This window comes from Anastrepha ludens, chromosome 2 (assembly GCF_028408465.1).
Source record: "Anastrepha ludens isolate Willacy chromosome 2, idAnaLude1.1, whole genome shotgun sequence".
In the NCBI taxonomy this organism is placed as follows: Eukaryota; Metazoa; Arthropoda; class Insecta; order Diptera; family Tephritidae; genus Anastrepha; species Anastrepha ludens.
In genome coordinates this window covers 58,844,281-58,860,057 of record NC_071498.1, presented here as the reverse complement: position 1 = coordinate 58,860,057, position 15,777 = coordinate 58,844,281, and the positions used below count along the sequence as shown (strand labels likewise).

The 15,777-nt window shown below is 37.3% G+C and overlaps 1 protein-coding gene across 2 annotated transcripts in view; it reads right to left on the bottom strand.

Annotated features, from left to right (window-relative positions):
* Nucleotides 1-12,259: 12,259 nt before the first annotated feature.
* The window catches only part of LOC128871573 (uncharacterized), a 52,955-nt gene continuing 49,437 nt past the window's right edge, over nucleotides 12,260-15,777 (bottom strand). For both annotated transcript variants that reach the window (XM_054113426.1, XM_054113427.1), the window contains 3 exons: nucleotides 15,434-15,670; nucleotides 13,202-13,652; nucleotides 12,260-13,131 (listed from right to left, as the gene is read on the bottom strand). In XM_054113426.1, coding sequence (XP_053969401.1) covers nucleotides 12,474-13,131; nucleotides 13,202-13,652; nucleotides 15,434-15,670 — 1,346 coding nt within the window. In that variant the 3' untranslated portion in view covers nucleotides 12,260-12,473. The remainder of the gene's footprint in view (nucleotides 13,132-13,201; nucleotides 13,653-15,433; nucleotides 15,671-15,777) is intronic.

Below are 15,777 nucleotides of genomic sequence, written 5' to 3'. Positions count from 1 at the left end.
ATGTTGTTCCACAAATGGAGGGACCGACTCAGGCAGATATTTTTATGAGGAGCTTTTTCATGGCAGAAATACACTCGGAGGTTTGCCATTGCCTGCCTAGGGGTGACCGCTATTAGAAAAATGTTTTTCTTAATTTGGTGTTTCACCGAGATTCGAACCTACGTTCTCTCTGTGAATTCCATATGGTAATCACGGCTACGGCGGCCGAAATCCAGAAAAAATAAAAACAAAAAATGTCACTAACAACAGAAGTTATTTGTCTCTCCCTCTCAAAAATGTATTGGTGTGTTTTATTTTGATACTTTGTAATGAGATACGAATAGTATTTGCGATACGAAAGGAAAGTGTGTTACAAAAACAATGAGACAACAGTCTGTATTAAGTTTCTTTCCAACTATATTTCCCTTAAGATATACAGTGAGTCAAAAAAGTATTGGCACACTCGAAAAATCAAAATTCTCAGTGCCATAACTTTTCTTCTAATGAAGGTATAAAAAAATAGAAAATGGTATTTTCTAAATGTAAAGCGTTTTTCAGTAAGAGCGCTTCAACTTTTTTTTTTAATAAAACACAAACGGTTTGACTTTTTTAACTAATTTTTTTTTTTATTATCGAGTTTGAACATATATATACATTTAAGTATGAAATTCGATTTCTTTTGCATGACCACCGCGTGCACGTTTTACGAAGTCCAATCGTTGAACCCAATTTTGAACTCTTTTGCATAAATCGGCCGAAATTCCAGCAATTTCGCGTTCAATATTGGCTCTGAGCTCACAAATCGTCGCCGGCTTGTTACTGTAGACCAATGACTTCACATAACCCCAAAGAAAATAGTCTAGAGGCGTCAAATCACACGAGCGCGGCGGAAATTCGACCAGGCCATTTCTGGAAATAATGCGCTCATCGAACTTACTCTTCAACAAATCAATTGTAGCGTGTGCTGTGTGGCTTGTGGCCCCGTCCTGTTGAAACCACATGTCGTCTAAGTCCATACCATTCAATTGCGGCCAAAAATAATCGTTTATCATGTCGCGGTATCGATTTCCATTCACAGTAACGTGGCGATCGTTCTCGTCAACGAAAAAATATGGGCCAATTACGCCGCCGGCATGTAAACCGCACCAAACAGTGATTTTTTCGGGATGCAACGGTGCCTCATGAATCACATGTGGATTGCTTTCTGCCCAGTAACGCATATTTTGCTTGTTGACAAAACCATTAAGCCAAAAGTGAGCTTCATCACTAAAGACCGTAAAATGGCCGTAATGCTCTTAAAGTAGCAGCAACAGAACGATTATTTTCATAAAAAATTTGCACGATTTGCAATCGCTGTTCAAGTGTGTAGCGTTCCATGATGAAATGTATACTAATGAAGTTTACAAATGACAAGCGAAAAATAAAAAATATTGCGTCGTTCGCCCTCCCTATCGGAAAAAAGTTGAAGCGCACCTATTGAAAAACGCTATATTTATTTATTACGTATCTGACCAAAAAAAATAATTTCGACTTAGGTTTACAAGCTCAACCTTGAAAGGTAAAATAAGGCACAAATTCACATCAAAAAAGTATTGGCACATTCTTTATGCTCGTTTATGCTTTTGGCATTGCAATTACCATTCCCATCGCATTAAATAAAGACCCCAGGCTTGTAAATATGTAATTCGCTTATATTACAACAGTTAATGTAATTTATAAAGAAATATCACAACTTACTTGTTTTTGTTTTTGTAGCAGCATTACTATTCCCTATTAAAGGTCGGGGAAAGACTGCTGAAGTTACAGCCCTTATATATATATAATTGGGTATTTGGCCGCGCTCCTCCTCCTATTTGTGGTGTGCGTCTTGATGTTGTTCCACAAATGGAGGGACCTACAGTTTCAAGCCGACTCCGAACAAGTTACAGCCCTTGACAGGGTATAAATGCAGGACGTTCGGATCAGCTTTGTGCAAAAATTTCCTCAGATAACAATTGATTAAGCATTTAAATTCAATTCCAATTGAATTTGGTCGGAAAACCTCTTCTTGGACGAGGCTCATTCTCATCTCGGAGGGTAATTTGACAAAATAAATTGCAGATGTGAAAACCTCAACATAATCCTCGGGATGCCAATGCATTCACAATTTTTTTAAATGTTTGGGTACTTAAACGCCAAAAACTCCATGAATCAATTTTTATTTGAGTTTTTAGTTTTTAATTCGGTTATTCCTGGATTAGATACTCATATTGAATCATTGTTTAATCAAATAACAAATAAATACATCTGCTGGTTGTTGTTGTTGTAGCAGCTTACAGACGCCTGCAGTGCAGTGAAGACATCAGTCATCGTCAATCTCATCTAACGGTAGTCCCAGGATTCAGATGGTTGCGAAAGGGTGTGGTCAAAGGAAGAGGTGTCATTTGGAGAATATTTATTTATTTATTTATTTATTTAAGTCTATGAATTACAATCCTTACAGACTATGATACAAAAGTTGCTTAGATTAAGCTACAAATATATTATATGTATTTAAAAACTATACTAGCTACTAACTAACTATAATATAGAATTCAAAAGATTTAAAAGTGCTGTTCTTGAAAGCGAGAAATCAAGAAGAACATCATTATGAACGGCATTTAATTCCCGTAAAGCACGAGTAATGGGAGCATTGCTGGCATACGTAGTTTTAAAGTTTCCCCCATAATAAGGGTAGAAGTTCCTAAGAGATCGCTGGGGAACATTAAATCGAATCCTTTCCAACAAGTAGGGACAATCAATTACTCCAGTAATAATATTATGAGTAAAAGACAGATACAGTATAGTCCTACGAATCTCTAAGGACTTGAGACTTATAAGCATGAGACGAGCAGAATATGATGGCATGGGATCAATAAAATTCAGGGATCGAAGGGCATATTTGAGAAATATTTTTTGCACACGTTCGATTCTATTAATAGCTTGCTGACTACAAGGTCTCCAAATAAAAGCAGCATATTCTAAATGGGATCTAACAAAAGATGTATACAGTAACTTAATGGTATAGGGATCAGAGAACTTAGTGGCTTTTCGTCTGATGAAGCCCAACATCGAAAAAGATTTAGAAGTAATATAATTTATATGGTTATTAAAAGAGAATTTGTTATCGAAGATGACGCCAAGATCCTTAAACTCACTAACACACTGCAGGATACATGCCGAGATCCTGTACTTAGTGCACAAAATATTAGATGTTTTAGAGTAAGATATTTGGAAGCACTTAGATAAGTTCAGCGAAAGTCGTGAATTCTGGCACCAGAAATAAAGCCTATTCATATCGGCTTGAAGTCTAGTGGCATCCTCTTGCGTCTTGATCGCTGAGAAGATCTTAAGGTCATCAGCATAAAGCAAAAATTTAGCAAATGTGAAACAACTTTTGATGTCATTAATAAATAACACAAATAAAAGCGGTCCCAAGATACTTCCTTGCGGAACACCTGAGATGGCAGCAAAGGAGGTAGATGAAATACCATCGATTGTTACAACACAGCGTCTATTGCTCAAATAAGAGTTTATCCATTGCAGAAATGTAGAATGAAAGCCAAGACTAGCTAATTTTTTAACTAAGATTCTATGAGAAACTTTGTCGAAGGCTTTCGAAAAGTCGGTGTAAATACAGTCGACCTGGAAGCCAGCGGAGAAAGAATCAATGCAGTATTCACTAAAAACGGCCAGATTAGATACTGTAGATCTGTTAGCAATAAACCCATGCTGATTAGGGCAAATTAAAGATTTAACGGCAAAACTCAGCTTTGCATAGACCGCATGCTCAAAAATTTTGGAGATAGTCGACAGCTTAGAGATAGGTCTATAATTTCTAACGTCATTTTTATTGCCACTCTTAAAGAAGGGCGTAATGAAAGAGAGTTTCCATGCGTCAATGAAACACCCCGACGATAAAGATTTGTTGAAAATAATTTTCAGGGGATAGACGAAGGCCGGACAGTTTTTTATCAAATATTGCTGCTGCTTCTGCCCCCCGCAGGAGATTAATGGAGTTGTTCCTGCAGTAGCATGCCAATAGTTATTACTTTTGTTATTTTTGTTGTAAAAACTCATTTTTTTTCCTGCTTGCTTATTATGGTGGGTGTGTGCGCCGCACTCAATAATTACAACAATATTGCAACCCTGCTACTTTTTTGATACCCTGTTGCTGATACTCAGGCCTGATTAGCTGCCGCAATATTGCAGAAGTAAGGCCGCAGTAGCCGAATGCGTTGGTGCGTGACTACCATTCGTTGGGTCGAATCTCCGTGAAACACCAAGATGGAGAAAAAGTTTTTTCTAATAGCGGTCGCCCCTCGGCAGGATGCGGAACAACATCAAGACGCGCGCCACAAATTGTATATAACAGGTGGCGCTAAAGTAATCCTCCTATCAGAAAATGCTATAAATTTTGCGATTGGCCCCTAATGTCAGTTCTGCAAAATACACGTTAATAAACAATGTTACGCTACACTGCTCCAGAATGCGGAATATTGCTGACTATTTATTTGACCAATAATCGGTCGGTGACTTTGGCACAACGCGAATTTCGTCGCAGATTTCCTCGCCGCCCAACGCCTACTGGTGAAACACTGCGACGTTTAGCCGCTCGCCTCGAAGAGACTGGCACAACACGAGATTCTGCCAGGCATGGCAGACCCCGGAGTAGCCGTTCTGCAGAGAATATTGCTGCTGTAGCCGAGGATGTCATGGAAGCGCCGTCGACATCGACCAGACGACGTGCCACGCAAATGGGTATCAGTCGACGGTCTTTACAACGAGTTTTGGTACAAGATTTGAAGATGTTTCCGTACAAAGTCCAGACGGCGCATTAGCAGTTAGCTGCTGACCGCCAATCGCGTCTAACATACGCTCAAGCCGTCCTTAATCACCACCAAGAGGAAGATGATTTTTCATCAAAAATAATCATGAGTGATGAGGCCCATTTCCATTTTAGCGGATACGTAAACAAGCAAAATTTACGCTTCTAGGGCACTGAAAATCCGCGTGTAACCCACGAAGAGCCATTACACCCGCTCAAAGTCACTATATGGGTGTGCTGTTTTCGCTGGAGGAGTCATCGGACCTTTTTTCTTCGAAGACGTCGCGGGCCAAACGGTTACTGTGAATGGTGAGCGCTACAGAGCAATGATCAACGAGTTCTTTTTGCCGCAACTTGATGAATTGGGATTGGAAAACATGTGGTTCCAACAGGACGGTGCAACGGCACACACTGCACGTGCCACAACCGATATGCTGAAGGATGCATTTCCCGGGCGCCTAATCTCCCGTTTTGGCGATTTGCACTGGCCAGCAAGATCGCCTGATTTGACCGCTCCAGACTTCTTTTTGTGGGGCTTTTTGAAGTCGCGGGCTTATGTCAACAAGCCTCAGACTCTTGCAGCTCTTAAAGACAATATCCGTCAAGAATGTGAGGACCTATCGCCGGAAGTTTTGGCCAAAGTGATGGAAAATGCCATAAAAAGGGCTCAAATGGCAATCAACTGTGGCGGCGGCCATTTACATGACTTCATATTCTCGACTTGATGTAAAATAAATTAAAAGACCAAATAAAAATAGTCCACAAGAAGAATCAAAGTTTTTCATTTTTTTTTTAAATTACAGCCAAAAAACATCGTAAGGCTACTTTTGCGCCACCTTGTATATTGTATATACGGCCCAAAATAGAGGAGTCATAGCCATAAGTCCATAAATTTGCTGATCGAACCAACATATGAGCAATATGGTAATCGAGCAAAGTGATAGTTCCATACAAACGAGCCGCTCATTTTGTGCTATAGACATTTTAGTTGGCAAAAATTATCCATCACGGAATGATCTGAAAACAGGATTGAGCTTTTTATGAACCAAATAGTTTATTTTGTGGAATCTGGTCTTTTGTCCACTTCTGCCCATTGCACGGGTTGGAAAATTTCAGTTTATATAAATATTATAATTAAATCATTTAGCAACAAAAAACGTGAGTATATAAAATATATATTTATGGTCAGTTTTTCGCACAGCACAAAAATTTGTGAACAAGCTCAGCTAATATGTTGTTGTTATTGTAGCAGCATAAACTTTCCCCACACATATACGGTGAATACTGCAGTGAATAAGTGACAGTCCTTGGCGGGATATAAATCCGGGTCGTACCGGTTACGAAGTACTGAGAGTCGTGGAAACCAGCTAATAGTCCGGGAGCCAGGGGTCATTTTGACCTCATCATTTCATGCCGACTGATTTTAATACTGAAGGCAGACGCCATCCAATGGATGACGAAACCAACCGTCAGCTGGTTCAGTAGCGGTGGGTACGTGCGTGGGATGCTGTGAAACGTGTCGAAAAAAAATTTTAACAACTCATTTAATACCGGCTGAAATTTTTTTTGTGTATTGTTGACATTTAGTAGAATAAACAAAAATAGTCAGCTGCGCCGTAGAGGGGGAGAATACGTCAGCTGAACAGGCGAACTTGTAAAATAAATTAAAAAGTAAAACTACTTTTAGTCCGGTAGCCAGAGGTCGTTTTTGGACTGCGTTTTTATACCGTTAAATTCTTGACTATACTTCTGATTTAGCTTTCATGAATAACGAAAATGAACGTCAGCTGGCGCTCCCGCGGTGGGTGTAATTGTGGGAGGGTACGAATCGTGTCGAAAAAAGACCATCAGCCGAAGCACGAATGTATCATTGCGTTCATACATCTGGGCGGCGCGCGGAATTTTCAATGCTTCGGCTGACGGTCTATTCACCGCTATAAACGCAGCTGACCATCATTATTGTATTTTCATATGTGTCCAAAATTATGTAAAAAAAATTTCAATCGGCATAAAGTGGTTTTACTTTTTAATTTATTTTACAAGTTCGCCTGTTCAGCTGACATATTTTGCCCCCTCTACGGCGCAGCTGACTATTTTTTTTATTTTACTAAATGTCAACAATACACAAAAAAAAATTCAGCGGGTATTAAATGAGTTAGTTGACATTTTTTTTCGACACGTTTCGTACCCTCCCACAATCACACCCACCGCGGGTGCGCCAGCTGACGTTCACTTTCGTTATTCATGAATGCTAAATCAGAAGTATAGTCAAGAATTTAACGGTATAAAAACGCAGTCCAAAATCGACCCCTGGCTCCCGGACTATAACATGTCTTCGTCTTCGCCGGTGTTTGCAAGTGGTGGCAAATTTTGGCGTTTGTTAACTCTTTTGCTTTTTCTGCTATTTGGAAGTGAATTTTCGCGTACGCTCTTGATTTGGTTTGCTGGCTGATGATGGCTAATTTTGTTATCGAACAGAACTATTGCCAACATTTTATTGGCAAAGCCCGTGACGTTAGCATTGTTGCAGAAATTTTATGACAGAACGTGACGTCATTTCATAAAAAGTAGCACTGCCGCATTATTACAGCTCGATCCTGGCTGGTTGTGAAGACAATGTGCGGACGATATCAGAATGCATGCCATCGGGGTGTTGATTGTAGTGTTTTGGTAGGCTTTTTTTGAATAAAATGTGGCCCACATTTTTTGCGAAAAACTGAGAGTATTTATGGCTCCTTTAATTTGCGCCGTGGAATTTACAGCCTCTTGTGACCAACTGGAATCAACCAGAAACAAATTTTTCATTAAGGGGTTATATACAGTTAGAGTTTTCAAAAAAAAGTACTACGGCACTTCCGAGCTTCAATTTTTGACTTCGCGCATGAACGCACAGGACTTCAATTCCGTGTTAAAAACGGCTTTTCCGCATTTCCAAAACCTTTTTCAAATCCTGCAGTGGACTTTCCAGCATGATAATGCTCCGCACACCGCCCGATCCGTAAAGTCATGGATTAAGGCCAAAAAGTTGATCTCATGGAGTGGCCACCATACTCACCCGACCTTAACATCATTGAAAACGTCTGGGGATGGTTGGTCAGGAAAGTGTATGAGTCCGGAAAGTAGAATAGTACAAAAACAGAGTTAATCGAAGGTATCAAACACGCTTGGTCAACCATATCATTGAATTATATTGAACAACTTTATCAAATTTTTGAAGTAATTTCAAACAAAGGCGGGACTACGCACACCTAATATTACTTAAAAATGATAGAAATTTAATGTACAGGCGTTATAAACTACCATTATTGGTCATCAGCTTAATTAAATTGAATTTAACGCAGGGGGCGCTAACCTGATGACCAAATTTTGTTACATTTTTTTTGTACCTTTCTCAAAAACATTCATTAAAAAATATTCCTTATTGCTACAGTAGCCATTGTTGTTTTATTTTAAAGAGAAATGGATGTAGCACAATATAAAAAAACTTTTAAAGCTGGAGCTCTGATGGTTTCGATTTTATTGAGCATTGGCGGTGAGTGTAACGGGGGGCGCTAACCTGATGACGCGCAGTGTATTTAAGAATACACACAGAAAATGTAATATCGTTCCGGTGATATTTTCGAAGTTACACGCAAATTTGAAAATGCGTTTCAGAGTGCTTGAAAGTGCTTTTCAAACTTTAAACGTGTTTTTCTCAAAATGGGTTTTTTCAAAGTTGGTGACCAACCTTACTGGAAAACGGCTAAACCGATTAATCTCAAATTTTAACACGAGCCTCTTAAATACATTTATTAGTTCCTTAATAATCGAAGATTTTTTCTCACCGATAAATATTTTTTTATAAACAATTTAAGGCCGCCATTTTGTCAAACAAATTTATTTTGCTTACTCCTTCAATTAGTTACTAAATTTAAATTACTTTAACGAAATCTGTTTGGTTTTTTAATTTCAGAGGATCCAGTTCAGAGATATAGTGGTCACCGCAAAACGTCTTTTGTGAATGGAGCTCCCGGAGATCAGCTTTAGCTCTTTTCCAAATTAACAAAAGATAAAATAATATGTGTACAAATTTTTAGATCAATACATTTAAGTATTCTCAGAAATTCTGGAAAATTCGCTTTTTTCGGCCTTCTACCTGTATATAACCCCTTTAAAAGAGGTAAGCACTAAGAAAAATAAAAATTTGAAATGAAAAAGAAAAAATTTGCACTTTTTTTATCAAATTGATCAAAACAATATTTTTAGTGAAAACTAATATATAAATATAAAAATATAAATTTTAAGTTGATATCTTGATTATTTTTAAATTATTTATATTCGACCGTGCGAAAAAAAACGTATTTAGAGAAAAATAAAAATTAATGGAAAATTTGAAAGTGCTGAAGGAGCTGAAGCAGCTCCCCTCTAAAAAGCTTCCTTTAACAAAATATTTTTGCTATGTTATACTGCTGTGCATATTAAATGAATGCATATAAGATAGCTTTTATTGCTTTAGAAAATAATTTCCTTTTTACAGTTGTCATGATAATCCGATCTGTTTCGCACTTTTTTATACTTACCTCACCTATTTATAAAATTCATCGCATCGCCATGTTGGTTATGCCAAAATCTGCAGGCCGGGACTAGTGCAATTTGAGACTCAAGAGTAATTAAAACAAATTAAGCACCAGGCACGACCTACGCAAAATGACACTAGAGAAGGCGATTAAATGAAAACAAATTACTAGCGAATATGGTGATAATGATATTCACAAATGTTGTAAATAAAAAATGGCAGCTGCTCTTCGCTCACTTCACACATCTATATGAACATACTCGTACAAAATGCCGTAAGCGAATTTATTTTTATCACATTTACTTTACATTACTTCTTACTTATTTTCATACCATTTTTGTTTGTTCTTTAATGTCCACCAACCGCCGTGAGCGCCGCCAAGTGACTTGGGCAATTAATTTATTGAAATGTGAATGAGTGAAACTACCGTTGGTGTAGTTGCGGTGAGTACGGCTGGAAAAAGTAGTTGTATGTGGAGACAGCATCATCAGCAAGCAAATGCATTCCACGACGCCTGCGGTGTTTCGAAGATCTTCATTCTGTGGTTGCAAAAAATATGTAAGTATATGTGTATGTACATTTGCAACAAATAAGAATATTTTCAAGGTAATATTTTACACGAAATATCATTACTTTTAAATTTTTTAACGACTTTTGCACTTCGAAAAAAAATTCTTTTCCAATGTGAATAAAATGAAATATGTGAAATAAAAAATAAATTTAAATGCAATAAGAACATTCAATTAAAATAAATTTAGATGCAATAAGAAAATTAAATTAAAACAAATTAAATGCAATAAGAAAATTAAATTAAAATAAATTTTATTACTTTTGAAAATCAAAATAAACTCAAATGTGTGTGTTTTTAAATGTTTTACCTTCTAAAATAGAAAAATATAGGAACAATTAATATCTGAAAATAAGCGTACAAGGTTACCAATTTTATGACGTCTCCACGACAGTCGGTTCTTCGTAACCGGAACCACCCGGATTTATATTCGGCCAAGGACTGTGACTTCAGCAGCAGTCCTCATATACTTATATACGCATAGGGAATTTTTATGCTGTTACAACAACAACAATCAATTTTATGACTGCCATTTCAGCAACATTCCCCGTACATGTATAGGGGAATGTTTATGCTGCTACAACAACAATAACAAACTTTATAAGTTACTTCAAAATGAATTAAAGCAGCATACATACCATTGGAAAGAGTTTTCTCCAAATTTTTAATATAAATATATTTTTTTAATTGTTACGAAAAAAAACATAATGGAGCAAATTCAACGGCATTCAAAAACTGATACTTTAACCCAGATTAATTATTTTTTTCAGGGTGCTGCGCTAACAGTGCTTAAAATTTGCTAACCGATTCGTTGTGTTACAGAACATAGCACATGAATAAATATTTTAAATTTCAGTGTTTTAAACGAAAAGGAATTTAAGAAAATTGTTGCACTAGCAAATTCGTGCACATATGTATGGGTTAATATGCTACTGTTTTTTTTTTCGAATAGAAAAAGTATTCGCAATGCTTCATAACCTCAAATAGAGGTCAAAATAGCGTTTGCAAATTACGTTTTTTGCACGTTTAGACAAAAAAATCTCAGTTATGACTCCGTACTTGGATTCAGTACGTCAAAAACCTTTGGAAAATATTAATATGGTTTCTGCAAAAATTTCTTGGCACCCTGTGTGTTATTTAAGCAGTTAAAATCCAATACACCATGAATAAGGTGATACTTAACGAAGGATTATTTTGAAAAACATGTAGCTTCATCACCCTGCAATTTTGGAAAAGGTTCTTCTTTGGGTTAGGAAATAGTTTTTGCGAACTCTATACGCCCAATAAATATTAGTTTGGGGAAAAATATTAGTTTTGCGAAAATGATTTAAAACTGTTTTATGGTCAATCTTTAGCTCCTGGGCGATGCTACGACTAACTAACATGCCGGTCAGCTTCGATTATTTTCGTGATTTTATCGACATTTTCGACAACGGGCATGCCTGTACGAGATGCACCTTTAACATCAAAAATGCCTGCACGGAATCGACGAAACCAAAATTGCACGTAATTGGCTGTTACACTATCGGCCCTATAAACTCCAATCACAATTTCAGCGGCTTGGATTTTCGCCATTTTCAAAGAAAAACTGTAAAATGGACCGAGTTTTCTCTTTGTTAGCTTCCATTGCCAACTTCCTGTAACTCACAACTAAATGGAACAACCAAAAATCAACAAACGAATTTTTTTAGTGGGAAATATCACCTTCACAATGAGCATAAACTTTAAATTGTTTGATCGATACTTTACGAGATATCGAACACTACAGACATCCATCGAGAAAATAATGGATTTCTTTTTCTCCAAACTAATATCGGACGTAGAAAGCAAATTTTATGAACCACAGCTATCGAAGGTAACGTTCCCACGACAGTCGTTACTGGGACGTCTCGAACTTATATCCGGCTAAGGAGCAGCATTCCCCGTGCATGTATTGGGAATGTTAATGCTACTACAATTCGAACATTCGAAACTTTTTTGAATTTTTCTATTTCATTTCTCAAACTTGTCGTTCCGACACCTCTATTATCCGCGCACTGCTACAAAACCTGACAAGTCTTTCAAACAAAGTTTTGTTAATTTCATTCACAGTAACATTTTAATATTGTGCTAGTAGTCCTAGTTTCCATGCAGTCATTCCACATCTATTATCCAAACACTCTAGTACTCCGGTACGGCCTCGAGATTCTGTATTTGTATTATTGAAATATGCATATATGTAAATTTTTAAAAATATTTCATTAAAAATAAAAAATAAAATTAAAGAAACTCTGAGACCCCTACCTACCCCCACCCCATAAAACAACGTAACTTCTTTAAAAGCACATGCGGATAACTTTATTCAATATACAAGCGTAGTCAGGCGCTCAAATATGCGCATTATTGTATTATTTGTAAGAAATAACTAAAAATTACGAGTGCGAAAACACTGACAGTCAGTCAATTCATTTAAAAATAATTAAAATTAAATAAACAAAAACTTTTGCTCTTGTTTAGAACAAAAACATATATGTATGATGTACTTCTTAAACGCCATTCACTGCTTCATTACTAATACTTCCATTAATTTGTTGAAATTGCGGTGACACCTGCTGCGGCGGCTGCTGCTGTTGCACCACATTTCGTTCAGTTTCTTCTTGTACACCTTTATCTTTGCTTTCCAACAGCACACGCACCACCTCCGACGTGAACTTTTCTACCAACTGCAGGGCACGTTGTGCTGGCAACTCCAACAATGAGGCGGACACAAAATCACCAAAAGAGGCATACTTTTGCTCCGAATTGCTCAAACAACGACGACTTACTTGCAAGCTGAAGGGTGGGCGTGGCGCCAACGGAGTGTACTCCTGCTGTCTTTGACGAACAGCATTTTTGTTAGTGTCATTATTGTTGAAACTACTATGCGGAATGTTGTTGGGACGCGGTTGTAAATGCATAACACCCGCCGATGCACGCTCTTGCATCGTATCCAAGCGACGTATTTTGATGGATGCCGGCAGCGCAGCAGGTGAAGCTGAATATTTCAATGGACGTTTATTTAAAGCCATTGACGACGACGTAGTTGACTTGTTAAACGGCGAAATGGAATGTGATTGGCGTTGTTGCATGCTAAGCAGCGTGGATGCGGCACTTAGCTTTAAAGGATGAGCGCTATTCGTGTCTTCGGTGCCACTTTGACTGCCACTAAAAAATAAAAACGGTAGAGTAAAATAGTAAATGCATTACGAAAGTTATTTAAATAATCATTTATTACGATTCAGCATCTGCGGCATTTGCATCATCAGCGTCGGGTTCCTCCATTTTGACAGTTAGCAAGCCATTAGCGAAAGTTGTCATATCAGCACTGTTATTATTGCTACCAACACCGCCACCGCCGCCACCATCACTGAACGAATCACGCCCACCAGCTGCAGCCAAATGTTGCTGCTGCTGCCGCTGATGCAGCTGTTCTGATCGCTGTTGCTGCTGCTGTTGTGAGTGTTCATCCTCGTCGTCGCCCGTTTCTGCGAGCGATGTACGCGGTTGCATGCTTTTATAAGAGCGTCGCGGCCGTATATGTTCGGAGAGGAAATGTAAATGTTCAAATAGGGGCCATGGTGACTCAATCTGCTGGCCGGGATTCTCATCGCGCAACTGCTCAAGGCGACGCTTCTCGAGATTGTAACGATTGCGCAGCTGTAGCATGCGATCCTTTAGCAAAGAAACTGGAAATAAAAATAAAACAAAATTACAGCAAAATTCGTTATTGAAATGAGCAACAAATCGTAGAGTGAAGATGGTGTAACATATCTCAATCTAATTTTCTTCGTGCTCTGAAATTTAGTTGTAGACAAACACCACTAAATTGCGTACCAACCCATCAACCCACCCACCTACCATCAGCCCACAGTAAATGTCACTCACAAAGCCTATACGGCTACATACATAGATACGTATTAAATAAAACACATGCTGCTATAAGCAACAGTCTACTATACAGCAACAATAATAACGGCGAGGTTTGTTTACAAACGATTTCTGTTCACATGTTTTGAGATTTTTTCATTGTTGCTCATTTATTTTTTGTTTGGTGGGCACGTTTGGTATTCTGCTCTCTTGGCGCAAAAAGCGGTGTGGTTGTGATTGTTGTTGCTATGCTCACACAAAAATCAAAACAAACAACTCAACTCAATGAAACCACTACAATTTATTAACCGCCTCAATACTTCCGTTGCCAGGTTTGTGCATTTTGTTTTTATCTACGCTTGCATTATCGTATCTGCCTTTCGCTCTTTGGCTTCGAATTAAATATTTATTGATGTAAAAGCAATTGCTCAAACATACTAAAAAACGAAACTATTGTGAATGCACGCATACGAAATACCACTGAGTTTATTGAAATCAAAAATATATTTTTCAGCATTACGTTAAATTTTTTGCAAATATGCAATGTCATAATCATTTCATGAGAAGTAAAGAGTAAAAGATGCAAAGAAAGGCGAGTGGGCGGAACCGAATTTCACTTATCGCACTGGTTTCGAGACATTTTTAGAAAACTTATTTATACATTTGTACTACATGCGTTTACTGGTAATAAAAAAATCGGGTCTTGCTGAAAATTTCTGCCTAAATAGTTATGATGTTGTCCTCGTCCTACTATATCACGTGGCACTTCTGAAATTAATTTTTCTTTTTCTTTCAGCAAAAACTTTGAGTTTTGTCTCTTTTAAGAAATACGCACAATATAAGAGGCACTAATCACTAAAGTGACTGAATGCTGTTTGATTCTTCAAGTAAATGTCACGAAGTTTTTTTGGGTACTTTTTTTAATTTTCATACCTTTTTATAATATATGGCTCATTCTATAATAAATATCATATAAATCAGAGTTTCAAACTTTGTATGGATTTATAAAAAATACTACAATTTTTCCTCAAAATTTCAAATTTTTTAATCAGAAATTAAAAAAAAAAAATTGGGTACTCAGCTTCATAACCCATTAAATTTTAGTATAATAAAGTGCTAGTGAAGTGGCTCACAATTCTCCTTAATTTTTTATAATTTTTTTTCCTTGACGATGTTGCACTTTTTCTATATTTAACGAATGCAAGACACGACTTTTAAATTACATAATAAAAAAAGAAAACTAGTTAAAACAAAATTTGGCTCCCGGCGACTACTGGTTCTTCGCAGAGGCTGAGATCTATTTTAAATTTTGAGGCAAATGATAAATTGTTCTTCAAAAGAGGTATTGAAATGTTAGGCCCATGTGTTAAATGAACTATGAAGTGCGACTTCTATAGTGAGCAAGTTTTTAGTTATTTATTGCTATAAAAATATTAAAATTTAAGTGAAAAAAAAGACAACAATAATCTATTACTCTTCCTACTTCCTTTCCTACTATTTGAATTAACTGTTAATTGTTCAGGTTCTGTTCTTCACTTCTGAGTGAATTCCACTGAAATTGTCTGATAATATACAAAACAATTAGCAATTAGCCACTCACCATCGAAACCCAGTTTGTTGGAAATCTCTTGCCATTGATGTGCCGTTTGCAGTTTATCCTTGAAACTAACCGAATTGCGGTCATAGAAGCCAGGTCGAGCACGAAATTCTCGTATGAGACTTAAATCGAATTCGCCCATTGGTGCATAGCCACGCCCGCGCTTAGTTGCTGGCGGATAATCATAATTCCCGTAATCCACAGCGGTAGCGTTGTTTTGATTTATGTTGTTTGATGGTGCTGCAAAAAGAGGCGTTGCCCGATGAAGGGATGTTAAATAAATTATTTAAAAAGAAGAACTACATTTACATATACTAAATGTACATCTAAGTTAATTTTGATGCTTC